Source organism: Argentina silus, assembly GCF_951799395.1.
Source record: "Argentina silus genome assembly, chromosome: 11".
NCBI lineage: Eukaryota > Metazoa > Chordata > Actinopteri > Argentiniformes > Argentinidae > Argentina > Argentina silus.
Genome location: NC_139665.1, coordinates 11,998,810 through 12,026,187, shown reverse-complemented (window position 1 = coordinate 12,026,187; position 27,378 = coordinate 11,998,810). Strand labels below are relative to the sequence as shown.

At 45.7% G+C, this 27,378-nt stretch overlaps 5 protein-coding genes across 8 annotated transcripts; 1 reads left to right on the top strand and 4 right to left on the bottom strand.

Moving 5' to 3' along the window:
- Positions 1–243: 243 nt before the first annotated feature.
- On the bottom strand, positions 244–8,672 carry daxx (death-domain associated protein). 4 transcript variants are annotated; one of them, XM_083680896.1, is made up of 11 exons: positions 8,568–8,672; positions 7,041–7,314; positions 6,222–6,617; positions 5,302–5,433; positions 5,011–5,127; positions 3,745–3,976; positions 3,316–3,485; positions 2,637–2,829; positions 1,497–2,076; positions 1,051–1,183; positions 244–585 (listed from the first exon to the last, which is right to left on the bottom strand). In XM_083680896.1, exons 1-11 carry the CDS (start codon positions 8,624–8,626, stop codon positions 526–528), a joined length of 2,346 nt encoding a protein of 781 aa, XP_083537022.1. In that variant the 5' UTR covers positions 8,627–8,672; the 3' UTR covers positions 244–525. The 4 variants fall into 4 exon arrangements, with proteins under 4 accessions (XP_083537022.1, XP_083537023.1, XP_083537024.1 ...); XM_083680897.1 differs by having other exon boundaries at positions 2,637–2,826; XM_083680898.1 differs by lacking the exon at positions 8,568–8,672 and adding an exon at positions 8,216–8,522.
- A 621-nt stretch (positions 8,673–9,293) lies between these two features.
- On the bottom strand, positions 9,294–13,777 carry tapbp.1 (TAP binding protein (tapasin), tandem duplicate 1). The gene is made up of 8 exons (XM_083680076.1): positions 13,454–13,777; positions 12,759–12,950; positions 12,209–12,457; positions 11,654–12,013; positions 10,957–11,280; positions 10,555–10,653; positions 10,303–10,334; positions 9,294–9,958 (listed from the first exon to the last, which is right to left on the bottom strand). Exons 1-8 carry the CDS (start codon positions 13,512–13,514, stop codon positions 9,947–9,949), a joined length of 1,329 nt encoding a protein of 442 aa, XP_083536202.1. The 5' UTR covers positions 13,515–13,777; the 3' UTR covers positions 9,294–9,946.
- Positions 13,778–15,637: 1,860 nt separating this feature from the next.
- On the bottom strand, positions 15,638–18,942 carry psmb8a (proteasome 20S subunit beta 8A). Its single transcript, XM_083679872.1, has 6 exons — positions 18,525–18,942; positions 17,986–18,127; positions 17,526–17,637; positions 16,603–16,732; positions 16,125–16,329; positions 15,638–15,860 (listed from the first exon to the last, which is right to left on the bottom strand). The coding sequence occupies exons 1-6, from the start codon at positions 18,663–18,665 to the stop codon at positions 15,772–15,774; spliced, it is 819 nt and encodes a 272-aa protein (XP_083535998.1). The 5' UTR covers positions 18,666–18,942; the 3' UTR covers positions 15,638–15,771.
- Positions 18,943–19,470: 528 nt separating this feature from the next.
- On the bottom strand, positions 19,471–23,239 carry psmb13a (proteasome 20S subunit beta 13a). Its single transcript, XM_083680150.1, has 8 exons — positions 23,066–23,239; positions 22,629–22,722; positions 21,604–21,701; positions 21,312–21,452; positions 20,862–20,977; positions 20,666–20,724; positions 19,951–20,102; positions 19,471–19,730 (listed from the first exon to the last, which is right to left on the bottom strand). Exons 1-8 carry the CDS (start codon positions 23,122–23,124, stop codon positions 19,619–19,621), a joined length of 831 nt encoding a protein of 276 aa, XP_083536276.1. The 5' UTR covers positions 23,125–23,239; the 3' UTR covers positions 19,471–19,618.
- psmb12 (proteasome 20S subunit beta 12) lies at positions 23,187–26,978 on the top strand. Its single transcript, XM_083680151.1, has 6 exons — positions 23,187–23,313; positions 23,760–23,830; positions 24,820–24,951; positions 25,657–25,786; positions 26,073–26,217; positions 26,529–26,978. The coding sequence occupies exons 1-6, from the start codon at positions 23,266–23,268 to the stop codon at positions 26,654–26,656; spliced, it is 654 nt and encodes a 217-aa protein (XP_083536277.1). The 5' UTR covers positions 23,187–23,265; the 3' UTR covers positions 26,657–26,978.
- The last annotated feature ends 400 nt before the right edge of the window (positions 26,979–27,378 follow it).

Genomic DNA, 27,378 nt, shown 5'->3' with positions numbered 1-27,378 from the left:
TCTTGACAGCAACACCTAGAACAACAATTCATGATTGCACTGACAATGTCGATTTATTGATCCTGAAATGTTCCTGTGCAAGGATAAATTACTTCTGAATTAAAAAGATTCTGACTTAGGCCGACAGAGCTTATTGCCAGCGTTCGAGTACAGACAAGCCTGCATTCATCCATCCATCCATCCGTCCATCCATCCATCCAAGATCCCAAAAAAGATCAAAAGACAAACAAATGACAAAGCAGAGCTTGTAAAATAATATATCTCATTGAAGTCATTCTTCCACATAAAATACAAAGGAGAGCCCCCCCACCCCCATCACACAGACAGTATATAAATATAAAATGTAAACACACTGGCAGTAAACTACCGCGTCTACCGCCAGTTTTAGTCTGCAATGACAAGTCCGCTCTCACACTGGAACCCGTGTCCATCATCTTAAAGGATTCACATCAGCAGGCACTGGTTTGGAGGTCAAGAGGCCGACATGTAGAGGGGTAACCTCCCTGTAGCCTGGGGGGTCGAAGGTCAGTCCGAGTCAGACAGAACGATGATCTCGTCGGGGTCACACTGGGTCGCCACATTGACCTGGAAACCACAAGGGGTCGATGTTGAAGAGGTTTGGATAACATGCGCATGGAATGATTTACATAAGAAGCAGGGTTGTGATGTATAGGATTCGTATTCATCTGGCCAAATACTTTTGGTGCCCTGAAATAGGGGGACTACGGATCATTTCCTAAATGGTGAAACCATATGTACCCAAATACCCTATACCTCATATCAGTGGTTCCCAAACTTTTAACAGTCATGTTATTATACAGTCATAACAGTCGGTTATTTTGTATCTTAATTGATACTCTATGAACATTATCCCTCACATATTAGACATTGTGATCATATTATTCTGTTAGATAGGGTGCATGCATTTATTTTTGGTACTGAGACTGCAGTCGGCTATTCAACAGGACTGTTTGGGAAGGGAAATCACAGATCTATTTCGCGTACACTGTATGACAGACGGCCAAGACAACATCATTGATTGATTGATACCTTATTTTTCTTGGGGGGTGGGGTGTACTGGGAGCTGCTGACCAGCTCCTGTGGGGGGGTGTCTGCCCTGGTGGAGTCAGCCTGTAGGGGGCTACTGGTCACCACGCCCATGTCCAGCGGGATGTCACTGTCACTGGGGAGAGAGAGCATGTGTCAGGGGAGGCTGGCGGAGGTAGACGACATCTGAGGACAGGCTCGTTGTAAGGCATGCAATGTAATCAGGAATGGTATCAAACACGCACGTTTGTAACACAGGCTTACAGTTTCCTGTATATGTCTTCTTGTCTTTGTTTTGACCAAATCACTGAGAAACACTTACACAAAACAGCAATCCAATATGTTACAGAAAGCTTGTATTGGCTATTTGAAGAAAAATTCCCGTTTTGAAAAATGACTACGGGTTTTTGACTTGAACTGGAAGAAAGTTTAACGACACTTTGCTTTACCTCCCGCTGTTGAGTTTCAGGGCCCCGTTCTGGGGCTTCCTGTGTCCTACTTCCTCCTCCCGCTTCCTCTTTCTCCCTCTGGAGGTCGCTCTGGGACTGAGCCGAAGAGGGCTGCAATTCGCCGACCTCGTCTCACAAATGAGCGTGCGAGAGTCCTCATTGGTCGAAATCAGCACCGGCGACTGTGGCCGAGAGGCCTGATTGGCCAGAAGAGGGGAGGCTGAGGAGTCTCTGGTGTCTGCAGTGGTGCTCACAGACACAGCTGACACGTGATTGGAGGAAACTTCATCCTCCTTGGTGAGGTTAGTATCTAACAATGTTTCCCTTTTTTCAACCTTGATGGCCTCTGATTGGCTGGGGCTGTCTGTCTGGACAGGGTTAGGGGTCAGGGGTGACATGTCGGGAGTGTTCTCCATGGGACTCAACCAGCTCGTCACTGACTGTTTTTCTTCCTGGGCGGTCCCGTCTTCCTCTCCTCCGCCCTGGCTCAGGGACTCACTCCCCCCATCATCCTCCATCTCACTCTGCTTTGTAGTCTCTACCTCATTATTGTCCTCTTCCTCCTCCTCATCTTCATCCTCTGAAAAAGGCCCATTCAGTTAAAAGGAGACGGTTAACACACATTCTCTTGCCTTCCTCTTCTTCTTCCTACCTCAAGGACGTGCACCAGAGTGTAACATGACGACATATTTCTAAAGGAATTATTTGAAGAATCAATACACAATCAATACAGAGCACACTCAATACGATTCAATATCTTGAGTTGTCCGTCTACAAGCACTCACAGCTGGAATGACCATGTTTTCTTATCGAGCACCACTTCTGTCCTAGCCTGCCAGCCCTTGTTAGGGGGTCAGAGGCCGTTACCATGTTTAAGACGAACCCTCAAGACTCACCTTTTTACAGCGGCATACGGTTGTACTTAGCAACCCCCCCCCCCCCCCCCAACTGCCTTCCCCCATGTCGAGAATACTATGCTGCCTGCCCATATGCTCTTATTCATGTTATGTGTTTTGTTCATGTGTTTGGTTTTTATACGATGAATAGTGTGTTGAGACATTGCTGAAAATGCACCTCAAAACTAGATACACTGAAAGCATTGTAGCAAACTCAGATCATTATGGTGGTCTTCATCATCACCTGGCCCCGCCTGCGTTTTGCTGGCCTGGATCTCCTCTTCGATGTCTGGGTCGGACGACTGGTCGTCTTCCTCATCCTCATCTTCCTCCGGTTCCTCCACCTCGCTCTCAGCCGCTGCCTCCTCCTCCTCCTCTGTTCCCGCCTTCAGACTCTCATGCGCTTTCCTGGCCTCAGGCCCCGATGTCTGAGCCTGCTGGGGAACACAAAGAGGAGAACAGCCATGGATCTAGAACAGCCGTGGAACGAAAACAGCCGTGGAACGAAAACAGCCATGGAACGAAAACAGCCATGGAACGAGAACAGTCGTAGAACGAGAACAGTCGTAGAACGAGAATAGCCGTAGAACGAGAACAGCCGTGGTTCTAGAACAGCCGTGGAACGAGAACAGCCGTAGAACGAGAACAGCCATGGAATGAGAGACGCATGTTAAACTGTTCACTGGTAAGGGACTAAAAGGAAGGGTAACTTTAGTATTTTATTACTTTTTGTGTTTAAGTCAACGAAGACAGAGGACAGAGACTAACACCACTGTTAGACACCACAGAGACTAACACCACAGAGACTAACACCACAGAGACTAACACCACTGTTAGATACCACAGAGAGCAGACAGCCACCATTGACACTGCTACTACTGCTGCTGCTGCTCCTCCTCCTGCTGTTGCTCCTCCTCCTTCACCTCTTTCTTCAGCCGGTCTCTCTCCAGTCGTTTCTTCCTCTCCTCCTCCTCCGTGTCGTCCTGCTTCAGGGCGTATTTAGAGATGACCTCGTCCAGGCTGGTCAGCGCCACCTCTCTGTTGGAGCGCAGTTTCCGGGCCAGGACCGAGTCCAACAGCGCTGGGTCTGTGGCTGAGGGGCGGGCAGAGGGTGAGAGAGAGACAGGGGGTGAGGGCAGAGGGTGAGGGGGGGAGAGAGAGAGACAGGGGGTGAGGGGTGGGGGGGCAGAGATGTTCCATGTTCATTCAATAAGTGCCTGCCTCACTCATTTCTGATGGACCCAAATATTTTCTTTGATCACACAAACACACCCACCCACCCACCCACCCACCCACCCACACCCATCCACCCAACCCACCCATACCCACCCACACCACCCACCCACACCCACCAGGCTTGTAATGGTCAGTCACGTGCGATCCGAAGTTGTAGACCATGTCCAGGTGGCGTCTCTCCTGCAGCCGGTTGCCCGTCTCCCTGAAGGCGTCCTGGGCGATCTGCACCAGCTGCTTGCGGGTGAGTGTCAGGCTGTGGCGCTCGTTGGCCCGACGGACCTGATGCAGGATGTCAGAGTAGTCAGGGGGGTTCAGCTGGGCCTCGGGACTGTTGATGAAGCGCTCCACCTGGGGGGGGGGGGGAGAGGGAGAGCGGGACAGATAGAGGGGGAGAGAGAGAGGAGGGGAGAGAGAGGGAGGGAGGAGAGATTAGTGATTATTGACTGCTATTATTACTCATTTGGTTTGTGTTTATCTAATTTGATTGACAGGCAACATTAATTGCCATTTTAGTTCACATCAGTGTAAAAGTGCCCCAAGTTAGTGATCACGATTATTTTCACCCACAGGGCCCCAATTTCATTCAGCAAACAGTGAGCAAAAAATACCTTCAAAACTCGACAGCATGATTTCTATTGTAGCTTGATTTAAAAAAAAAAAAAATCAGTTGTTGAGTTGTTGTTAACAGTCTGAAAATGCATTGCACATCATGGAAATGCTAGACTGAGTTGGATTATCACGTCTATTAGAAACATTACGGTAAAGATGGCCGACTTTGCCCCAATTTCACACATTTTCACACGTGCGAATCCGGGCCCGTTGTCTGTGAGCAGGAGAGAGCGCCATCCGCCATCTTGTTTGCATCTTTAGAATATCTGAGGGTGGGGCGCTTGGTGGCGTAGCACGCTAATGCGCATACCACGTAATCGCAAGGTTCCTGGTTCGATTCCACCCTCGACCTATCTTGTCATGTCATCCCTCCTCTCTCTCCCATCCTTCCTGTCAATCTCTACTGTCCCTATCCCAATAAAGCAGAAATGCCCTAAAACATACAGTACCAGTCAAAAGTTTGGACACAAACTTGCCAAGAGTGTGCAAAGCTGTCATCAAAGCAAAAGGTGGCTACTTTGAAGAATCTAAAATATAAACTATATTCTGGTTTGTTTAACACTTTTTTTGTTTGCTACATAATTCCATGTGTTCCTTCATAGTTTTGATGTCTTCAACATTAATCTACAATGTTGAAAATAATAAAAATAAAGAAAAACCATTGAATGAGAAGGTGTGTCCAAACTTTTGACTGGTACTGTATTTAAAAAAAAAAAAAAAAAAAAAAGAAGAAGAATATCTGAAGGCGACTTCTCCAGACGCTGAGACGTTACCTTGCGGTTGACCTCAGGGTAGCGAGTCCCGCTGTAGGTAATCCTCTGCTCTATTACTCTGCCTGTCAGGGTGCTGCAGCCTTTCAGCTCACACAGCTTATCATAGATCTTTATCATCTGGGGGGAGGGAGGGGGGAGGGGGAGAGAGAGAGAAAGAGGGGGGAGAGGGAGAGTGAGTGAGTGAGTGAGTGAGTTTAACTTGGGTTATATAACAGAATGAGAGTTAACTGAGTGAGGCAGGGAGCAGGCACCTCCCCAAAGGAAGCAGGCACCTCCCCAGAGGGAGCTGACCTTGCGTTTGAGCTTGTGCTCCTGGATGTAACCCGAGTCCTCCTCCACCAGGTCGTCCACACTCAGCTCAGTCTCCTGCAGGCGGCGAATCTCATCATTGTAGACCTTCAACAGGTTCTCCAGGTACGCAATCTGACAGGAGGAGAGAGAGAGGAGAAGAGCAGAGAGGAGAGAGAGAAGAGGAGAGAGAAAAGTGGAGAGAGAGGAGAGAGGGAGAGAAGAGGAGAGAGAGAGAGAAAAGGAGAGAGAGAAGAGAATGAGAAAGGGATGCGTGAGTTACTTGTAAACGACAGAGGTCTGAAAACAGGCTATATTGCTATGGGGGGGGGGGGGGTCATATTGCTATATTGCTATAGGGGGGTCATATTGCTATAGGGGGGGGTTATATTGCTATATTGCTATAGGGGGGTCATATTGCTATAGGGGGGGGTTATATTGCTATATTGCTATGGGGGGGGTTGTATTGCTATATTGCTATGGGGGGGGTTGTATTGCTATATTGCTATGGGGGGGGGATTGTATTGCTATATTGCTATGGGGGGAGGGGGTTGTATTGCTATATTGCTATAGGGGGGGTTGTATTGCTATATTGCTATGGGGCGGTTGTATTGCTATATTGCTATAGGGGGGTCATATTGCTATAGGGGGGGTTATATTGCTATATTGCTATGGGGGGGGTTGTATTGCTATATTGCTATGGGGGGGGTTGTATTGCTATATTGCTATAGGGGGGGACCGTATTGCTTAGACCTTTCTATATCCTTCAGATTTGAGATGTGGGAGGGGCTAGGGGTTGTTTTTGACTATGAATGAGTTTTCTCCATCATCTGCACCACAAACATAAACATTATTCACAATAACTTAATAAACAGACAGAGTTACAGCATAGAGAACATATGGACAGCTCCAACGGTCCGCACCTGTTTCCTGGACGCCCTCTTCATCTTCTTCTCCTTCTCCTCCCCCTCCCCCTCCTCCTGTCGCCCCGAGGTAGACGGCAGCTCCTCCCCGGCGGCCTCCTGCCCGTTCCCCGCCTCCCTCTTCCGCTCCTTCTCTCTCTTCTCCTTCTCGGTGAGCTCCACCTTCACCACGGCCTGCCTCCTCTTGGCCGCGTGCTGCTTGAGGACGGTGCAGAGCTCGTTGATGTAGACGAAGGTCTTGGCGCGGCTGGCCTGAGCGCGCGTCAGGCAGCGGCCCAGGGTGTTGCGGAACTCCACAGAGGCCAGGAAGTCGGCCGAGGCCTTTGTGTGCTTGGCGTGCAGGAAGGTCAGGACCTCGGGACAGTCCTGGGTGTGCCCCTGGCAGTGCTCTACAAACTGGGTGGGTGGGAGGGAGGGAGGGGTGGGGGAAGGAGAGGGGGGGAGGGATGGGGGGAGAGGGGGATGTGGGTAACCAAAAAGAAAATGGCAATGAGTTCAAAGTGAAGAATGAGTAGAAACTCCAAGGACACCGGCTGAGGCTGGAAACAGTCGTTTTGAAAAAACAGCCCAACCCAGCTCAGCCCAGGCCAGCTTCCATCCCCACCCCAGCCCAGCTTCCATCCTCACCCCACCCCTCCCCAGCCCTCCCCACCCTACCCCAGCACAGCTTCCATACCCACCCCACCCCACCCTACCCCAGCCTAGCTTCCATCCCCACCCCTCCCCACCCTACCCCAGCCCAGCTTCCATCCCCACCCCACCCTACCCCAGCCCAGCTTCCATCCCCACCCCTCCCCAGCCAAGCCCACCCTGTCTCACCTCAGTAAAGAGCCTTTGGTTCTCAGCCTGCAGGACGTGGCTCTCCTTCTTGGCTGAGGCAAACGGTGACTGGGTGATGTGAGTAGGGGTGGGCTGGTTGTTCTTTGGAGGGGTAAGATGATTCACAGAGGGTTTGGGTTGGGAGGAGGATCTGGAGGACGAGGGCTGGGGCTGGGGCTGGGGCTGGGGCGTTTCCTCTTCCTCATCATCATCGTCGAGGATCACAATGCTGTCCATCACTGTCGAGGCTCCTGCCATCAGGAAAGGGCTAATTCTTTGTCGAGGGATGAGAAAACATCAAGATTATGGCTTGGACAAAGCCGAACACGGCAACTGTCTTTCCAAATGCTAACTTACCATGTTTGTTTACAATGATATTGTTCACAAACAATGAAGTTAAACAACTGTATATGTTGGGTTGTACAGTAAAACCGTTGATTTACGCATATTAGGCATTCATCAGTCATATCCTTGGAGAATCAATGAGTATAGATCACAAATGGAAATGACCATTTAACAGATCAGACAGATTCCAAATTGTGTGACATTAGTACACAGTCTGCTGTTACAATATGCTCTGTGAATGCATTTCCTTAAGCACTATAAATCAAGTGCTATAACATGAGATTGGGTTGGCCTGGCTCCAATATTTTGGCTAGACAGCACAGAAGGCCCTCTCTGAAGACATGCCCTAGTTACACATGAAGATGTGGCCTTGGCCTCGTACATATACATCCTGCAATTATGCAGCAAGGCTATTGCACTGCACTGACTTGTCCGAATAAAACATATAATAAGCCAAATGAATAACATGTTAACTGACATAGTATCATATCAGACAGCTGGCTAGCTCACACACACGGCACCGGCAGCTCGTATCGACCTGGGTCCCTACATCCGCACAACGTTTCTCAAGACTTTTGGTTTCGATATATTCCTGTCTATCTACAAGTAGCAGCCGGCAGTTTCAATCACCAGAAATAATACCAGTTCTCCAAAAAAATAAACTCCTTATTCCGTGCCTATGTTACTAGTTAGCTTTAGCCACGACAGCCCGCGAAATAGAAAGTAAATTGTCGGAGACACAAAAGCCTGCAGCCGTCAGCCGTGGCTAACCTCGGCGACGATGAAGTGTTTCTGTCACTGAACTTGAGTGAGATGTGTCCAGATCCTACCGGTCAGCCCTGCTGCAGTCAACACCAGACTTCGGTAGTTCATATCTGCCGGTTTATTGTTGTTTAGAGACTGGCTTCAATACACTGAGCAGCAGCAGCTAGCGAGCTAACTAGCTACCTAGCTAAATCCAAAAACCATTGTTAGCCTCCAGTAGTAGCTAGCTTGCAAGTTGGCTAACGGGGCAGATGTTACTATGAAGTGCCGAAATCCTCTACGGTATATTTCGAATACAGACGTATTTATGTGTTAATGATTTACTACGTTCAGACGGTGATAAAGATAAGCATAGCTCGCTAGCTGTGTGAGTTTGTAACCAAAACAAGGCCAGGTGACTTAAGATTGTCAACTTACGCGCTAGAGACCCGTCGACCCGACCCCTTTGACTGCTCAGCAACATCCAGGCCTTCCATTGGTTACTGTCTCCTTGTCGCTCAGTAACATCATCGATCATTGGCTACTGACTTTCTTGACCGCTCTAGGAGATGTTTCCCACTGGCTGTTATTCATCCTCCTCTGTGGGGGTAGGGGGGCCTCCAAAGAGATGATTTGGTTATTCTCACATATGCTGGATTCTTTTTTGCTTAAGGATCTATTTTAGTGATGGGACGGTTGATACCGAGGTGTAGGTCGTTTTCCAATGGCCATGTGACAGTGACGTCCGAAGCCAGGTTTGGTCATGTGATGTGTTAAAACGTGTCCTGCTGGACAGAAGAAGAGGCTTGTGTCTGTTTCAGAGCCGATCGGAGTAGAGCAGACCTCTGCTGAACGACAATGACAATAATAGAGGTCACCTTTCTGTGTTAGGAGTCTTTTTTGACAGTCCTAAAGGTGGAAGGCCGAGCGCCAGAGCAGACTGCGTCATGCCGCCTGCCTGCTATCGAATCCCGGAGCTACAAGTCGAACAGCCTGTATGGATGATCACTCAGCACAGAAAGAGTCTATTAAACTAATGTTGCATTTATTGTTGTGTCTCGCTTATCGTAAGTTACCAATAAACTATTTTAATGTCATTAGATAAACACGTCACAGCATTAATATTACAGCAATGCATGCTGAAAGACAAAGGCCAAACTTAAAGGCCAGCCAATTAATTTATTATTTCAGTACATGCAATGACTTAACTTAATTATGATCCATCACAAATAGTCTTTCTATTTCATGGCAATACACATCAAACAGAACATTAATCAAATCTGATGTTATGTTACTGATATGGAAAACAACACAGAATGAGAAACATATACAGAGACACTTCAACTGAATAAGGCACAGTTGAACCACTTACTACAACACAAACTAAATTGAAATCTCCCACATACTACATTTATGGCATTTAGCAGACGCCTTTATTGAAAGCGACTTACAACAAATACATTTGTCTAAGTAAGTGAATCATCTATACATCAGTCATCATAAGAAAAAGTAATCTATGCTAGGACCAGGGGCCATTAGCCATCACAATGCTTTTTTTTTTTATATACATATGCACAGTACAGAGTGTTTTCCGTCTTCCTGAATGAATTGAGCAGTGCTGCAGTTCCTTTCAATATTGTATTGTATCAGTCACCAAAAAAATATTTATAACCATGACAGTTTGGACTGGCTACAAGGATTACATTCTCCAGAGGAAATTCTGGCTTCATTCACACATCTCTGTCAGCTGCTGATGAAAACTAATTTCCTTGCCAGGCCATGGTTCCATAATCCATGATACATCTGGTCGCCACTTTTCAATTCTTTTTCTGTGAATGAAAAAGCATAAGGACAAGCCTCATGTGAAGTAACAAAACACACAACACAGCCAGGGGTTGAGGAAACAGAGGGGGTCTGAGAAACAGCCAGGAAATGCACTTAACTCACTAACTGCCAAAGAATTCCGGAACACTCACCACCTAGTGCCAAGTGTTCTATATGGTGTTTACCTAGCAACAACACTCTGATTGGCTACAAAAATGAAGCATCATAATTGATGCATTTCTGGTGTTATAAAGTCACCCTTGGAACTCTAGAATGTTGACAACTTGGGCGACTTTATTCACCCTCGGCACTGAATGAGTTAAATATACATTTAAAAAAGGACAATTACCTTCACTTCAGTGTCGTCAGCATGATCAGTGCCTACGCAAAGCCAAGAAAAGGTCAAACATTAGATACACAAAAACAAATGTATACTTTGAATAGTGACCTTTATTACTCAAACAATTTACACACTTTGATATTCAAATGTATTTTATTTAATTGTTTTACTGACCCTGGCTTCTTGGCCTCCTTGAGCTCCTTTGTGAAAGAGCTATTGGGCCTGGTTGAATAAATGTTAAATAAACCAAAAGATAGTTACCAGAGCTGAACGTCCAACAGACCACCTTGATTAGTCCATACAGCCCCAGCGCCACGGCAACCATTGCCATGGAGTCCTCAATGGTGGGTGCACTGACTCCTGATAGTGACAAAGAGAGAGAGAGATCTTAAAAAAAAAAAAATCAGTTCCTCTTAATAATAATAATACATTACATTTGCATAGCACTTTCTCATGGACTCAAAGCGCTTTACATGTCAAGAATATGAAAATAAAAACATAGGAGGACAGTCACAGAGCATACATACCATAAAGCCCGATTCTTAAAGATATATACATATATCAAAACATGATAAGGCATTTAAACTGGCGTTCAATGTCTCACCACTATATAGACCCAGACCCATCATTTATGTAACATATAGACTGTCCACAATGTCTCACCGATGATATTGAGCGCGACGCTGGCTCGCCTGGTGCCCCCAGGGTGGACAGCCACACAGGTGACCTCTCCACCCCGGCCCAGGTCCAGCTTGGCTGGGTCCAGCGCCAGGCGAGTGTCCTGGCTGTAGGTGCCGTCGTAGGCCTGCCTGTGGCCCGTCAGGCTGCCCTGGCCCAGGGGCCTGGTCTTCCCATCCGCCCCCGTGATCTCCCAGCCCAGCTCCACGGAGAGGGGAGCGAAGCCTGAGGCCTCACACTGGACCACCACCACCTGGCCCGGCACGGAGAGGGGGAGCGGAGAGGGGTAGAGGGAGAGTGAGGGAGGCTCTGAGTCAGAGAGAGAAAGGATTAAGGTTAGAGGGGGGGGGGTAAAAGAGGATGATACATATACATTTGGTATGCCAGGAACAATGTACTTGTGTTTGTTAGAGTTGAATGTACTCAAAACCTACAGTATGACACAGTAGACTTTTCAGTGTGAGATTCTACATAACACTGGTACAAACAATTATAGTTATAACATTTACATTTATGGCATTTAGCAGACGCCTTTATCCAAAGCGACTTACAGCAAATACATGTGTTTAAGTAAATGAATCATCTATCCATCAGTCATCATAAGATAAAGTAATCAATGCTCGGACCAGGGTCCATTGGCAGTCACAATGCAATGCTTGAGTATTATCAGACAGATCCTCACCCACGATCTCCAGCTCCACAGCCACTTGGGCCAGCAGGTAGGGGAAATACACGCTGCAGATGTAGGTTCCAGAATGGCTCACTTGAGCTTTCTCTAGGATCAAAGATGCGTTTCCTGTCTCATGCAGGGAGGTGAAATCTAGCCCCACCCCCACCTCCTGGGTCTCTGCCAATCGGTCGCTCTTGCCATCGTAGCCCAGAACGAGGCGGCCATGTCCCCTGAACTGGTACCGCCACTCCACAGAGAAGCCCAACCCAGAGAGAGGAGACGACGGCTCCACCCAGAACCCACAGTCCAGGAGAACCGGTTCCCCTAGTCTGGAGTAGACCTTGGCTGTCCTGCTAGACACACTGAGAATCACTGAGAGAGAGAGAAAGAAAGAAGGGAGGAAGGACAGAGAGAGAGAGAGCAATAAGACTATCACACTACTACGATGAGCCTGTCCTTCGATTTCTACCTCAACCAGCCTCCCCTAGGAACAACCCCTTCCGTCTACAACCTCTGTTCAAGACTGAACGGACAATGTTGTTGTCTGTCCTTCATATGGTTCTTTACCGTTGGGTTCCTTGCTGGCAGTGGGGGCACGCATCACGTTGGACATGACCAGCTGTCCATCAACCCCATGCACAGCAGCAGAGTACCAGTCCGCCTGCAGGTAGATGGGACTGTGACCAGAGTCGGTCAGCGGCTTCACCCACTGGACGGGAGAGGGCTGGGGCATGAACGGGTTGACCTCACACTGAGGCTTTAGGACAGTGCCCTTTGGTGGCTGGAGGGAGGACAGGCAGAACGTGGCGGCTGGGTCTGAAGAGAGGAACGAGAGAAGAGGAGAGAGGAATCAGTCTTCGTCAGCAGGTTTACCATTCAGTGAGATAATATAACATGTCTGATGAATATCGAATAATTTCGTTTGAAATTTATTGGAGGCCAGTGGAGGTAGAAATTGGAGGACAAGCTAAATTGTAATGCAAGCCATTCAGTCAACCACTTAGTGACCCATAGAACAACACACTCCATGTATTTCCCTCACATCCAGTAACAGGCCTAACATCACATAAAGATTATATTATGTTTATTTATGAGTTATTGTATTATTATTACTGACCTGTGACAAAATACACTCTTTCAGGGTCGATGTCTGTCGATGATGTCCACTGTGATCCAGTTCCCTGGCTGTCTGGTTCGGTTCTGATGATTAGAAGGGACTTGTCCTGGCTCATCGCCGCTGAGAGTCCCCCACGACCTGTTTTCTCCTGGACAAACCAGCAGTCCAGAACCGGGCAGCTCGTTCCATAGACTAAGAGAGAGAGAGAGAGAGAGATAGAGATAGAACAGAAAGTTGTGTGAATAGCACAGAAGAACAATGTTGTGTAGTACTGTACAATACTGTAAAATATTTTCAACACACATTAACTGCATTTAAATGTATGCCTCGAGTGTTCTTCTGTGCATATACACACACAGCACCAGTCAAAAGTTTGGACACAAACTTGCCAAGAGTGTGCAAAGCTGTCATCAAAGCAAAAGGTGGCTACTTTGAAGATAGATAGATAGATAGATAGATAGATAGATAGATAGATAGATAGATAGGTATACACATCTATATCGCTATGTCGCTATATCTATATCTATATCTATAAGGTGTAAACAAGTGAATTATCCATTCATTTGAAATGCATTGATCTTGTGAACAGGGAGAGGAGACAACTGAACAAGTTTCGTGTTAGCTATCAAGAGTACGCTAAACAATTTATTCACGTTTACAAGATGTATTATTGCATTGAAAAGCTGCTCACTTACCGTGCAAGAAGTAATTCAACGCGAGCAAGGAGAGCTTGTAAATTGTGGAAATATTGGCCATGGTAGCTGACGACGGCCTTGTCTTCAACTACTCGGGTGCAGTCTGAAGTATTAAACACTTCCAAATGATTGTTGATTTTGGAGTTCCCCTAAACTGCCTGAAACGTTTATTTCACTTTCATTTTCCACGTCCGCGCTGATCATGCGCATGTAAGCAACCTGTAGACATGCTGTAGACCTTTTAAGACCTTGTTAAGAGAATTTCTTGGACTTCAACTTAAATGTTATAAAAATGTGACAATAGTAATAGTCAAAGGGTTCACGTATGAACAATGTACACTCGTACACAGACATTTACAACACAGAAGGCGCTGCGACATTAACCTCCGACTCTTACCGCTAGATGGCGCCACTGCCACGAAACCCCAGCATGTATCACTCCTCTCATCCTCTCATCACTTGATTTCTCGGAAATGTTTCGGTCATCTGAGAACATGATTTTCAGATGACTGAGTTTACGGATTCAATCTCGCAACAAGTCTGTTTTTCTTTTAGACGTTTTGGTTATGTTACTTTACCATTATGGTCCAGGTCACAATTCAGTGAAACATTAAGGTGCATAATTTAATTTGTAACTTTTTTTCTTTTTTACATTTTATCGCACATTTTTTGTAACAGTGACATATCAAAAGAGACAACATACATGTGAGAATTTTCAAATTCAAAAGCTTTTGTTTGCTCATGTTCCTCACATATTCTCCACTGAGATGGTGTTCAACACCTGTTAGAAACCTGTTAAACTGAACCCTACCTGGCAACAGATGACATACCTGGCGATGTCGTCATGTGGGTGAGAGTTAGTCTATAGAAAGTGTAGGCTTTGTATCGCACCAGTGTATGCATATATGTACTTTATGACTATATTATGATTGTTATATGATGATATATGATATATTTCAGCCAAAGTTGATATACCACACATGGCTGCACACAATCTTATGTATAAATGTATAACCTAGTTATATATAAACCTATATATCCCAACCTACCAGGGAGGCTAGTGGAGGTAGAAATCGGAGGACGGGCTCATTGTAATGCATGGAACGGAATCAGGAATGGTATCAAACACACTACCATATCTAATTCAGTTACATGCATTGCAATGAGCCTGTCCTCCCATTCCTACATCCACCAGCCTCCCCTGGAACCTACAGTCTAAGCCCATGTGTTTATTCTACTGCAAACCAGTTTCACTGTGTGCTATGACCCTGCCTGGGACGTAAACATACCTCAGTATCCATAGCACAACGTTTGATGTCTCTGTAAGCCTGCAAACCGACATCTGACTGGTTTGGGACAGCTAGTTTGAGTTTGAGTCTAAAGCTGTTTTAGACTTCCTTTTGATCAGGGAAAGCAGGTCCCTATTGAAACGATATGATTTTAGGACCCTGGACAGCACCCCACAAAGAAACTGTTTGGCCCCGGTAAAAACACGAGCAACATTTGGTAAGACACTGCTTTAGGCACAAGCTCACCTGACCTGTGTTGTAGACTAGATTGGTACTGGAGATGAGTTCAAATAGTTTAGCCTTGGAGTAATATTTGTGTACAGTAGATTGGTAAATCAGCATAGTTGAAATGTCATGCCCAAATCATCTAAAATACCCTGAAAATACTCAGTTACTTGATTTAAATGACTTTGAGATGATTTGAGCATTTTAAACATGTTCATTTAGGATCCATTGACTTGCATTGGTTTTTGGTTAAAAATGAAGGAACCAAACTCTGTGATTTTGTCATTTGGGTGAACTAACCCTTTAAACTGGTGGTAATGAGGTTGTAAAACTCTCAGTCATTTGACTTATTATTTGTAATACCCTACAACTATTATCGTTTGAGGAGCTTGACTTGTTCTCAAATTGAATTTATCTAGTAGCACTTGCAGCAACCTGTAGGACCACATCAAATCTGACAGTGACATTAACTCATTCAGTGCTGAGGGTGAATAAAGTCGCCCAAATGGTCACCATTCTAGAGTGCCAAGGCTGACTTTATTCACCCAAAATGCATACATTATGATGCTTAATTTTTTAGCCAATCAAAGTATTGTGGTGAATGTTCCATAATTCTTTGGCAGTTGGTGAGTTAAACACAGGAGAGCTTCAGGTACAACAATAGTCTGGAGGGCATGTATGAATTTATTTATTTATTTTTGCTGGAGCAGTTGTTGTTCAATGAGGAGTAGCCACTGTGTGTGTGTGTGTGTGTGTGTGTGTGTGTGTGTGTGTGTGTGTGTGTGTGTGGAGGCTGTTCTGGAGTCAGAACATGCCTTTCCTGTAGCGGTGGATCAGCTCTGACACATCCTCCTTGCACACCTTTATCCATCCGTCCTCCTGCATGTGATACACTGGAGACACACACACACACACACACACACACACACACACACACACACACACACACACACACACACACACACACACACACACACACACACACACACACACACACACACACAGACACAGACACAGACGTGATTATCTCATACTGCACAATGGTCTCCAGGAGTTCATCTGACTCTGGGTAAGTAGAAAAAAGTACAAATCATTGACAAAATGTCGCACTGTCCCTTTAACAAGAGAGCAGCTAAAGAACCAGGGCGGGCACTCACTGTTGACCACTCCCCCAGAGTAGGCGTCCCTGTGGGTGGCGTGGGTGATGCCCCGGAGGCCCAGCTCGTACGCCTCCTCCACCGTCATGTCCTGGTGGTAGCCACTGTCCACCACGCCGTACGCAAAGCTGCTGCCGCAGCCCGTGGAGAACATGTCACCTGACAGGCGTGTGGCGTTGTCGTCCACGTAGTACAGGCCAGGGCCCTGGGCGCACACACACACACACACACACACACACACGCACGTCACATAACACTCTTAAACCAGGGGAGGCTGGGGGGAGGTAGAAATCGGAGGACGGGCTCACCACCAGCCTCGCCTGTCATAAACAGACAGAAACATGAGCATTATGAATTCCTCTGTAAGGATGTTTCTGTGTTAAAGCACTGCTACACAACACACACACACAACACACGCACGCACACAACACACACACACACATACACACACACACACACACACACACAGAGAGCATACCTTGGCGTCCCAGCCACAGATCATGCTGCCCATGGACAGGCCCATGCCTCTGTACCCCACCATCATGTTCGAGAGCAGCTTGGAGGCGGCAGCCACAGAGATCCTCTGATTGTTACGCAGCTTATACAGCCTGAGACACACACACACACACACACACACACACACACACACACACACACACACACACACAAAGGACCACGTCAACACCAGTGCAAGATTATTCTTTTTTTACAAACATTTTGTCCTTAGAAGCTATAATTAATTGAATCATTATTCGCCTAATACCTATGCAATGTATAAGCTGATCTAAGGAAGCAGTCAGAGGGCAAAGTTATTCAGGTTTCCCTCAGGATTTGTTTACTTCACAATTAGAAAGTCTTAGGGCCATACAGTACATGTGGCCCTGGATGTTAACCCAAACTAAAACATATATCTCAACTATCATGGGCAACAAAGTCTAACTGACCATGGACATCAGGGGAGGCTGGTGGAGGTAGAAATTGGAGGACAGGCTCATTGAAATGCCTGGAATGGAATAAGGAATTGTATCAAACAAGTATTTTTGATCCCACTCCTCATTCTACAATTCCATTCCGTGCATTACAATGAGCCCGTCCTCCGATTTCTACCTTCACCAGCCTCCCCCTGCTGGACATCACTTTCATACAACTAACTACACATATCACTTTCTCTCTCCATCCAACTCTCTCTGGACCTCCCCTTGCCCATAAGCCTGACAGACAACCGCACTCAGCCAGCCACCCAGCCAGCCAGCCAGCCACACACACACACACACACACACACACACACACACACACACACACACACACACACACACACACACACACACACACACACACGCTGATATTAACACCATGAAACTGTATAGTGGGACTCAAACCCCACAAGAGACAAGCACCCACCTGCACTCCTTGGCCAGCAGCCGTTCCCAGTACTGGCAGTCAGCAGCGCTGCCAGACATGGTGCCCAGCAGGTAGGGGTTGATCTCTATCACCTTGTTCGCCTCCTTCGAAGCTGCGGAGAAAAGATACAAACAGAGAGAAAGGATGAGAGCGTGGTTGATGATATTGGCTTTGGTGGTTGGCAGTCTAACTTTTCAGACTTAAGGTAAGTCTGTCTTAACTAAGTTTATGCAACTGGCCCCTGATGTGGGTGTGTTATTTTGTTATCAAGCTTGGTGTTGAATGCTTTTGTGACTGAATCAAACTCCCAAGGCTGCACCTGCAAACCAACGAGTGTCTCTCGCATGGTCACTTTCAAAGGCCTATGCTTGACAAAACCCAGACTAAGAAACTGATGTGCGTGTGTGAGGTTGTATTAGATAGTAACTTAGCAGGCGTCACATATGGAGGCTGATGTTACCAATGTAGCTCCCTGCGGAGGCTCTGGAGTCCACCGCCACTATGACACCGTGGCGGAACTTGAAGGCCAGTGTTGTGGTGCCGTGGTTGAGGTCGATGGACACGCCGCCCTCACGGCTGACGGACCGGAGGAACCCTGAGGGCTGGAGGGAGACGGGACAGACAATAATGCAATAACGACACGCACTTGATGACAGAGATAAACAAAAATTATGGACTCAGGGCCACAGCGCGTTGAAGTCTGTGCGTCAGCAGCGGACTGGCCATCTGGAGCACCGGGAGAATTCCCGGTGGGCCGGTCGATCTGCGGGCTGCGGGACCAGTGGGCTGCGGATGTGTGTGTGTGTGTGTGTGTGTGTGTGTGTGTGTGTGTGCGTGCGTGTGTGCGCGCGCGTGTGTGTGTGCGCGCGTGTGTGTGTTTGAAGCAAACTTCTATTATTCATTGTACTTGCGTAAATTGCTTATTTCATTTGCTAAAGAAATTATTGAACAGTAGACAGATTGAACGTGAAACCGTATATACAAAAAAACGATACTCACGTCCACTCCTGCCGGCACAGCGAATTCCTGGTTTACCGTTCCAAAAGTAAAGTGATTCGGTCGGTCGATAAGATGAGTTCCATGAACCTGTCCACGAAGTTCAAAGAGAGACTTATACCCACTTACATCCAAAAGGGCCATAATTGGATCAAAAACCTATCGCTAAATTAACTCTGGTGAAATCGAAAATAGAGATCGACTTCACCGTGGTGCATCAAGGAAATATGTTTCCAACCTTCGAAACCGAAAGGGTTTTTTGGGGTAGGCTAGGCCTACTGCAATTGAAAAAGTTACACGAATAGTTGTTTTAAGTATAAGGGAGTACTCGAATGTCATATGAGCAATTGTGCATTCAATTGCTTCAATTGAGATACCATTAGATTTTCATATAGTCTTTACAGTAACAATCACTGAAAACCATCATCAATGCTGAAAACGCGTCGCACGATTGGCCAATAGGAGAGCATCATTTTTGGTGTCACAACCGTGCTCAAAGTATTTTCACAGGAGTGAATTAAAAGCCCACAGTGGGTTAGGGTTAGGGTTAGGGTCAGGGTCGGGGTTAACACATGTCACTGTAATATTATATTATTAATTTGTGAAAATGTGTGAAAGATTTGTGTAAATGTACCCTCCTAATGACCTCTTCACCCCCACTACCCCCCTGTACAAGTTTCTCTCCTCTTAATAATAAAAAAAAATATCATTCTTCTAGCATTGTGACTGCCTATGGCCCCTGGTCTGAGCATTGATTACTTTACCTTATGATGACTGATGGATAAATGATTTACTTACTTAAACAAATGTATTTGTTGTAAATCGCTTTGGATAAAGGTGTCTGCTAAATGCCGTAAATGTAAATGAAAGGTGGCTGTGGTGACCTGTTGGGTGGATCTGTGAAAGCAGTAGGCATCTCAAATGGAAAACAAAAAAGACACATGAAAAGTAACGTCATATTTTTTTATTGAATATTTTTCCAAAACTTCATAGTGTATAAGGACACATGATCAAAAACATATCTGTTTGAGATAATTGTGTGGCTTTGTTTCCTGCAGTCCTAACTGCTTATAAATGTGAATATTGTGTTTCTGATCTCAGGCAGTATCCATCCGCTGGACTGTCTCCTGCACTACTTCCAGCTCCAGGGGGACTATTTTCTCTGTCAAAATAGGTGTTGTACCTGGACGATACTTGTATCTTCGCTTCCTAGGAGAGGTATAGAGAGAGAGAGAGAGAAAGAGAGAGAGAGAGAGAGAGAGAGAGAGAAAGTTATATCCATAAAACAAATCACGTTTAAAAAAAAGAAAAAATGAATTAAATAATAACATAAGTCATTACATCAGTTCATTGTCAATCTGTCAAAATGTATAGTTTATTACATTGGTAGTAGTAGTCTAAGAAGCTAAAGTCTTGGAACACCACTCACCTTGTGTCTTTGTACTCCGACTCCTGGTAGGGTCTGATGTAGTCCACCCCTTCTCTGGTGACGACACACACGTCGATGTTGTGGCCTGAGGCCAGGTCGCTCATGACACCGGCGTGGATGGCATCCCGGATCAGCGCCTTAGCCTCCTCCAGCTGGCAGGGCAGAGGGGTGGGGGGGTTAGTCAGGGGCTGGGAGAGAGAGGGGCTGGGCGTGTTTTACTAGTGGTGGGGAGTCAACCCCAAAATAGACGACTCTGATTTGGAGAGGGAGAAGAATCGACTCCTGCTGGACTCTCACGAAATTGTACTGCTAACTGTGGACCCTTAGTCAACAACAACAGGAGATAATGCCTCGTAGAGAATGGCAATCTTCTCCCAATGCATCGCTAGCCCAGTCAAATAGTTTTTAAGTTGCAAACAGTCGCCCCGCAATTCGACTTGCTCTGACCGAGCCTCGAATTTGCAACCTCCGGCTTGCCAACACACGTGACCGTCTTCTCAAATACCCGATGTTAGACCAGCTACGCTATTGAAAAGCTAGCACGGGTGTGGGTATTTTTACTTGAGGAATGAGTTTTACCACCTCAGCTTGGTTACAGTTGTTATGCGATGTCTATCTGTGAGATACTGTTGATGTGAAGCTCTTGTATATTATGTCTATTATGTGTGATAAACAAACAAGGAGCTACTTTAGGACTTCAGGACCAGTCACTGACCTCCATATTAGCCTTGAACCGTTCCTCCAGGATTCCCAGGGCAGCCAAGTTACCAGATCCTACAAAAAATCACAAGTCAACATCAAATAAATCAATACAATGTGTAAGCCTTTAGGATTCATAAACGAAACATGATGAGTCTATAAACAAACAAATGAAAAATAAAATAAAATCTAGACATGTAGGTGTGACTTACCCATGGCCAGGTAAGGAAGCTTGTCCATGCTCCCATAAGGCCCCACTGTGTAGAGGTGGCTCCCAGTACAGTCTACCCCTCCCAGTATAAGACTGGCCCCTATCTGGCCTCGGTACCTGGGACAGAGAGACAACCACTCTGAGTGGGATAATCAGGAATCATCATGGCACGAGTATTCAAAACGTTTTGAATCCGGATTCTCTTTTGCTTTTCGGGATGGCTGAATTCCCCAATACAACTTAAAAAAGGCCAGATAACCTGATAATTCAGACCCAGATGAAACGTTTTGAAACACTTGTGACGCACACGCACACGCACACGCACACGCACACACACAGACACAGACACAGACACACACACACACACAGACACAGACACAGACACAGACACACACACACACACACACACACACACACACACACACACACACACACACACACAGACACACACCTGAATAGCATGTCCTGTAAGATATTGGCTGCCATAACGACGCGGGGGTTCCTGCCGCTGTTCATAGAGAAGATGGTGAGATTGGAGGTCAGCAGGTCGGTGGTCTTCACCGTGTCTGCTGCGGTCCCGGCCCCACAGCAACTGGGGGGGGGCGGACGAGGTTTAACAAAAATCTTTATTGCAAACTAAGTGAATTTTACATGGCTACATGATGGAAAACAAACCACCTGTCTGCCACACACACACACACACACACACACACACACACACACACACACTGCCTGCTACTCACTATATATTGGGGGCGATGTAGTGGATCTTGGAGCACTTCTTATCAGCCACCACCTCATCTGAGGTGGCCCGCGTATCCGCGCCCAGCACCACCCCATCCTGGACAAACAACAACAACAACAACAAGATGCTTCCATCAGTCACAGCGTCTAGGTCAGCGATGATGTAAACAACTATTTTAGTCACATTAATCCAGACTAAGCCTGCGCTAACAATGAACTCACACCTGGCCTTTGTGGAAGTGAATTTACAGAGTGAAGTATTTATTATTATTTCATTTCAGCGAATCAGACGTGTGGTGGTCAAGCACTGCTGGGGGGGAGGGGCTGTGGAAGATGATTGATGTGAAGTAAAGCCAATGTCTGTGCACCGTCCGTTTTCGATTGTCTTTCTGTTGGCTTAATGAAGGCCACGTTTGACGTGTTGGTCCATCAGATGCAACCATGCATTTGGGGCAGAAGTGTCTGAGAAGGAGACTACATTAATCCTGCTGGCTCCACAGGCGAGCACGCTATCCACTATTCCAAATAGAAATAGTCTGATTTGGAAAGCTGATAGTCGGCTTAAAATACATGGACCAGGATCGCAGTGTTATCAAGAGAAATGACACTGAAATATAATAAATTGTATCACAGTGAAACCTGTGAGGGAGGCAGTGTGGATAACTGCCTTGAGATTCTGATATCTCATTAATCAAATGTCTTTGCCCATCAATGACTGCAATGCTATACATCAGTGGAGGCTGGTAGAAGTAGATTAGTCGTGGATGGAATCGTAATGCATGGAACGGAATGAGGAATGGTTTGATACCGTTCTTCATCCCATTCCATACATTACTTTTTTTGTGATCAATTTTTTTTTATTGTTTACATCATACCAACAGAAACAACAAGTACAACACGAGACAGAACAAGAAACAAACCAAAAAACAAACAAGAAACAAACAAAAAGAAAAAACATTCCATACATTACGAGAGCCCATCCTCCGGTTTCTACCTCCACCAGCCTCCCCTGATACATACTGACCTTGAATACGAGCCCCGCTATGGTGGTACCAGTCTTTAGGGGTGTGGGTGCTTTGGCGTTGCCTCCCTCAAACAGACCCTCCAAAACAACATTTCTAAGTAACGAGGAGAAATAAAAGAGATTATCATACCTACTGGAATGCAACAGCAATGCCATCAGCATACAACAGAATCGTCAATACCATACTGATGTCAATCCCATTAGTATGACTAATTTGAATGATGGATACTCCTAAAGATAAATGAAGCCAACATTAAACGTGTTACTTTTATATTAAAATACACAATTCTATTGAAATGTTAGCAGATAAAAAAAAGAATCACTTTCGCTTTTGATAGGCGCGTATGTGCAGGAGGTGATAAATGATTGGAAGTTTAACTATTCACACTTAATTTAATTTAATTATTCTTCATAGATAAATAATCATCATAGCCTACCTGGAAGAGTTGTCGAAACCAAATCCAGGTGAAGGTGCTTCCAGAACTGATAACGCCATATTTGAAGACGAGTGTCGGCAATTCTCAACTCACTTTAACTGTAGACTTCCCCTCCACCTCCGCACGGCCAGACGAAGTCGCTGTTTTGTTCTTGTGACAATCAAGTGTGTATCCCCCCTTCACCCGTGTCCTGGTCGATCATGGAAGGACACTTTATGGACTCGCAAATCAAAGGAGTTAGCACAGGCGTAAGTACAATTCTATTTCTTATTTTGAACCCTTTAAGTATAAATAACTATTCCAATGACTGCTGTGAAACAACGACAACGACAACAAAACGTTAAACCCTTACAGTTGAGGATACACCTGAGGATTTTAAAATCTGTCGTTTATGTGGTCGTTTACAATTACATTCAATTCCAGAAGAAAGTGTTTATAAATTCGAGTAAATGTCGGTGAATTCTGTAAATGTCGCTCTTGTTGCACAACGAAAATAAAGAAGTATTACTTTCGTTTTCGACTCACAATTCAATTCCTCATATCACATCCAGGGCTAAATATTTGCAGACAGTGTTACATTCAGTATTATTCTTTCTTTTTTTCACATGCATTCTTTTACAGAGATCATTTTAATCGTACCGCTTCTCACTCCCCAACTCAAACTATACTGACAAGCGTAACTGTTGTTTCACAGACCACCATCCTGGCGGTGACTTACGATGGAGGGGTTATCATCGGGTCTGATTCCAGGGCATCCATCGGAGGGTGAGTGACAGTCTCCTCAAGTTATTTTTTATGTATAAACCTATATACACTCACTGAGAACTTTATTAGGAACACCTGTACACCTTCTCATGCTGGAGGTGGGGTAATGGTGTGGGGAAAGTTTCCTTGGCACACTTTGGGCCGGTTCCTACCAATCAATCATCGCTTGAATGCCACAGCCTATTTGAGTATTGTTGCTGACCATGTGCATCCCTTCATGGCTACAATTTACCCGTCTTCTAATGGCTACTTCCAGCATGATAATGCACCATGTCACAAAGCAAAAGTCGTCTCAAACTGGTTTCATGAACATGACAATGAGTTCAGTGTTCTTCATTGGCCTTCCCAGTCACCGGATCTGAATCCAATAGAACACCTTTGGGATGTGGTAGAACGGGAGATTCACAGCTTGAAAGTGCATCTGAAAGGAGTCCTGCTTTACAAACAGACCATAAATGTACATTCAAATTACAAACATAATACAATTCATGAATGATCTATTATATATCTGTTACAAAGTCAAATTTGAACAATATAATCAATTCAGTACAAACATGTACACTCCTCGGATGACAGATCCTTTATCAAGGTCTTAAACTGACCCAGTGACACAAGATCATCTAGAATATACATTCAAATGGAAGTATAGCAATCAAAATCAGAATCAGAATCAGAATTCTTTTATTTGGCCAAGTATATTTGCACATGCAGGAAATTGACTTGGTGAGGTTGGTGCATGGGACAAATAGCAAATATTGACAAAAAAATTACAAAATAGCAAAATATTAGCAAAATAGCAATAACAAATTTTCAAATTTACAAAATAGAACATTGAATGAACAGCAATGAATGAAAACAATGGGGACGCTACCAATGATCTTTATTTGAGGTAGTTCATGAGACACAATGTGACATAATACTTTACAGCTGGCCTGTGTTAAAAACGTACGTACGTTCCCAATGTTTGACCTTTGACCTTTGGCCCCCAGGTCGTTCGTGTCCTCTAAGACCATCAACAAGCTGATCCAGGTGCATGACCGGATTTTCTGCTGCATCTCCGGGTCCCTGGCAGACGCTCAGGTCGTCACCAAGGCTGCCAAGTTCCAGCTGTCCTTCCACAGGTAGAGAACCCTGTCCCCCTCTGGCTTCTTCTGACCCTAACCCTAGGTAGAATATATAATAATATAGGCCATTTAGCTGACGCTTTTATCCAAAGCGACTTACATTGCAGTGAGTGCATACATTTTTCAGTGTATATGGTCCCAGCGGGAATCAAACCATCAACCCCAGCGGGAATCGAACCATCAAGCGTTGTTAGCGCCGTGCTCTACCGACTGAGCCACAGAGGACCACATATGTAGAAATCGGAGGACGGGCTCATTGGAATGCATGGGTTCTCAGAACTCTTCATTTTTGTTCTCGGTAGCGACTCTTGTCGAAGAGAGTGTCGTCAAGGCAGGGGAGGCTGGTGAAGGTAGAAATCAGAGGACACGTTGTGTTTGATACCGTTCCTGATTCCGTTCCATGCATTACAATGAGCCCGTCCTCCGATGTCCACCTCCATCTGGTTCAATGATGGTTGATATCATATCAATAATTGTATGTCCGGCCATTTAGTATTGTCTCTGCAAGGTGAGCCATTAAGCAGAGCCATTAAGCAGGAACAAAAAAAAGCATTTCCAATTTTATTTAATATTATTATTGTTTATTATTTTGTGTCCTCTCTGTGTGTGTCCTCTGCGTGTGTGTCCTCTGCGTGTGTGTCCTCTCTGTGTGTGTCCTCTGTGTGTGTGTGTGTGTGTGTGTGTGTTCTGTATGGTGGGTAGCATCCAGATGGAGTCCCCTCCTCTGGTGAAGGCTGCAGCATCTGTGTTGAAGGGGTTGTGTTACGACAACAAGGAGGAGATGCAGGCCGGCTTCATCACCGCAGGCTGGGACAAGAAGCACGGCCCTCAGGTGAACACACACACACACACACACACACACACACACAGACAGATAGACGCACGCACTCACACACACACACACACAGACAGACAGACACACACACACACACACACAGACAGATAGACGCACGCACGCACACACACACACACACACACAAAGCTGACAGCTCAGGGATGAACATATGAGAGATGAGAAAATAGGATTATCCTTAGGTATTCACATTGGAATCCCTTGCATACTTGTGTGTGTGTGTGTGTGTGTGTGTGTGTGTGTGTGTGTGTGTGTGTGTGTGTAGGTGTACACCGTGGCCCTGGGGGGTATGTTGCTGGGACTGCCGTTCGCCATCGGGGGGTCCGGCAGCACGTACATCTACGGCTACGCGGACGCCAAATACAGACCTGACATGACCCGGGAGGAGTGTCTGCAGTTCGCCACGAATGGTAACGTGGTGCATTCAGCACCAGGGGAGGCTGGTGGAGGCAGGAATCGGAGGATGGGCTCATTGTAATGCATGGGACAGAATGAGGAATGGTATCAAACACTCATTCCGTTCCATGCATTACAATGAGCCCGTCCTCCGATTTCTACCTCCGCCAGCCTCCCCTGGTTTGCAGATATGACTGTAATAAAAACAGGGAAGGGTTGGAAATTTAGTGCTGCTTCATAAGAACATGAAATGTTTGATCTTCCCATCTGACCTATTTCCTCACTCTCTCCTCCCTCCCCCCCTCCCCTTCTTCCCCTGGCCCAGCGCTGGCCCTCGCCATGGGCAGAGACAACGTCAGCGGGGGTGTGGCCCACCTGGCAGTCATCAACGAGAAAGGGGTGGAGCATGTGGTCGTCCCTGGAAACAAGCTGCCAAAGTTCCATGACGAGTAGAGTGACACTACAGTCAATCAGTCAATCAATCGGCTCTGACATGACAAGATTAACATTGAACAACTACTTAATCCACATTGTCAATGGCCCAACCATTCAGAACACATGCACAATGTTTGTGTGAGTCGCCGACAGATTAGCAGTTTCAACCAAAGACATGCATCACATGTTGTCACATAGTTCAGATCCATGGTTTCCAATGTCAACCTCCTCTGCCTACTGTATGTTTCCACATCAACACTGTGATGATTTTGTGTGCTTTGTATTTTCTATGTTTATTATCATTGTGTGATAACAATAATAAAACTGAAGTTGAAACATGTTTTTACATTGATTTTGTTACGTAAACGTACATCTGATGTATAAGTTTCAAGTTTGAGTTTATTTAGTTTTAAAGTGCTTCATCACCAGGGTCTCAACACCCTAAACAGCATATAAAAACAGAACACATTAACAAAACACATGAGATGAATAAAAGCATACTCATGGGGGACACAGAAATATGAACAGTGGCAGTGGGGGGTTGGAGTTGCTACGGGCAACCGTGTGCAGGTCTAAAAAAGTGGGTTTTGAAGAGAGATTTAAAAGAGGTAACAGGCTCTTAAGAAGGACAGGCAGGCTGTCATATGATATTATAACTTGCTGTTTTTTTGTTGGGATGACATTGAAATTCAAATCAGAAATATCATAAACTTGTCATTTCCACTGCTTTCGTTACATAG

Coding starts and splice junctions, on each gene's coding strand:
- psmb8a (XM_083679872.1), bottom strand. CDS start 18,665: ATGGCCCTTTTGGATGTAAGTGGGTATAAGTCTCTCTTTGAACTTCGT. Junction 18,128..18,524: donor CTGTGCCGGCAGGAGTGGAC/GTGAGTATCGTT, acceptor GTCTCCCTCCAG/CCCTCAGGGTTCCTCCGGTC. Junction 17,638..17,985: donor CTCCGCAGGGAGCTACATTG/GTAACATCAGCC, acceptor TTTTCTCCGCAG/CTTCGAAGGAGGCGAACAAG.
- tapbp.1 (XM_083680076.1), bottom strand. CDS start 13,514: ATGGCCAATATTTCCACAATTTACAAGCTCTCCTTGCTCGCGTTGAAT. Junction 12,951..13,453: donor GTTGAATTACTTCTTGCACG/GTAAGTGAGCAG, acceptor TCTCTCTCTTAG/TCTATGGAACGAGCTGCCCG. Junction 10,335..10,554: donor CTGTTGGACGTTCAGCTCTG/GTAACTATCTTT, acceptor GGCTTTGCGTAG/GCACTGATCATGCTGACGAC.
- daxx (XM_083680896.1), bottom strand. CDS start 8,626: ATGGAAGGCCTGGATGTTGCTGAGCAGTCAAAGGGGTCGGGTCGACGG. Junction 5,434..6,221: donor AGAGGGCGTCCAGGAAACAG/GTGCGGACCGTT, acceptor TCCTCCTGTCAG/ATTGCGTACCTGGAGAACCT. Junction 586..1,050: donor CACCCCCCAAGAAAAATAAG/GTATCAATCAAT, acceptor TGTGGTTTCCAG/GTCAATGTGGCGACCCAGTG.
- psmb13a (XM_083680150.1), bottom strand. CDS start 23,124: ATGGCGTTATCAGTTCTGGAAGCACCTTCACCTGGATTTGGTTTCGAC. Junction 21,453..21,603: donor TACATCGCCCCCAATATATA/GTGAGTAGCAGG, acceptor GCCCCCCCCCAG/TTGCTGTGGGGCCGGGACCG. Junction 20,103..20,665: donor GGTTCAAGGCTAATATGGAG/GTCAGTGACTGG, acceptor CTGCCCTGCCAG/CTGGAGGAGGCTAAGGCGCT.
- psmb12 (XM_083680151.1), top strand. CDS start 23,266: ATGGAAGGACACTTTATGGACTCGCAAATCAAAGGAGTTAGCACAGGC. Junction 23,314..23,759: donor TCAAAGGAGTTAGCACAGGC/GTAAGTACAATT, acceptor GTTGTTTCACAG/ACCACCATCCTGGCGGTGAC. Junction 24,952..25,656: donor TTCCAGCTGTCCTTCCACAG/GTAGAGAACCCT, acceptor TATGGTGGGTAG/CATCCAGATGGAGTCCCCTC.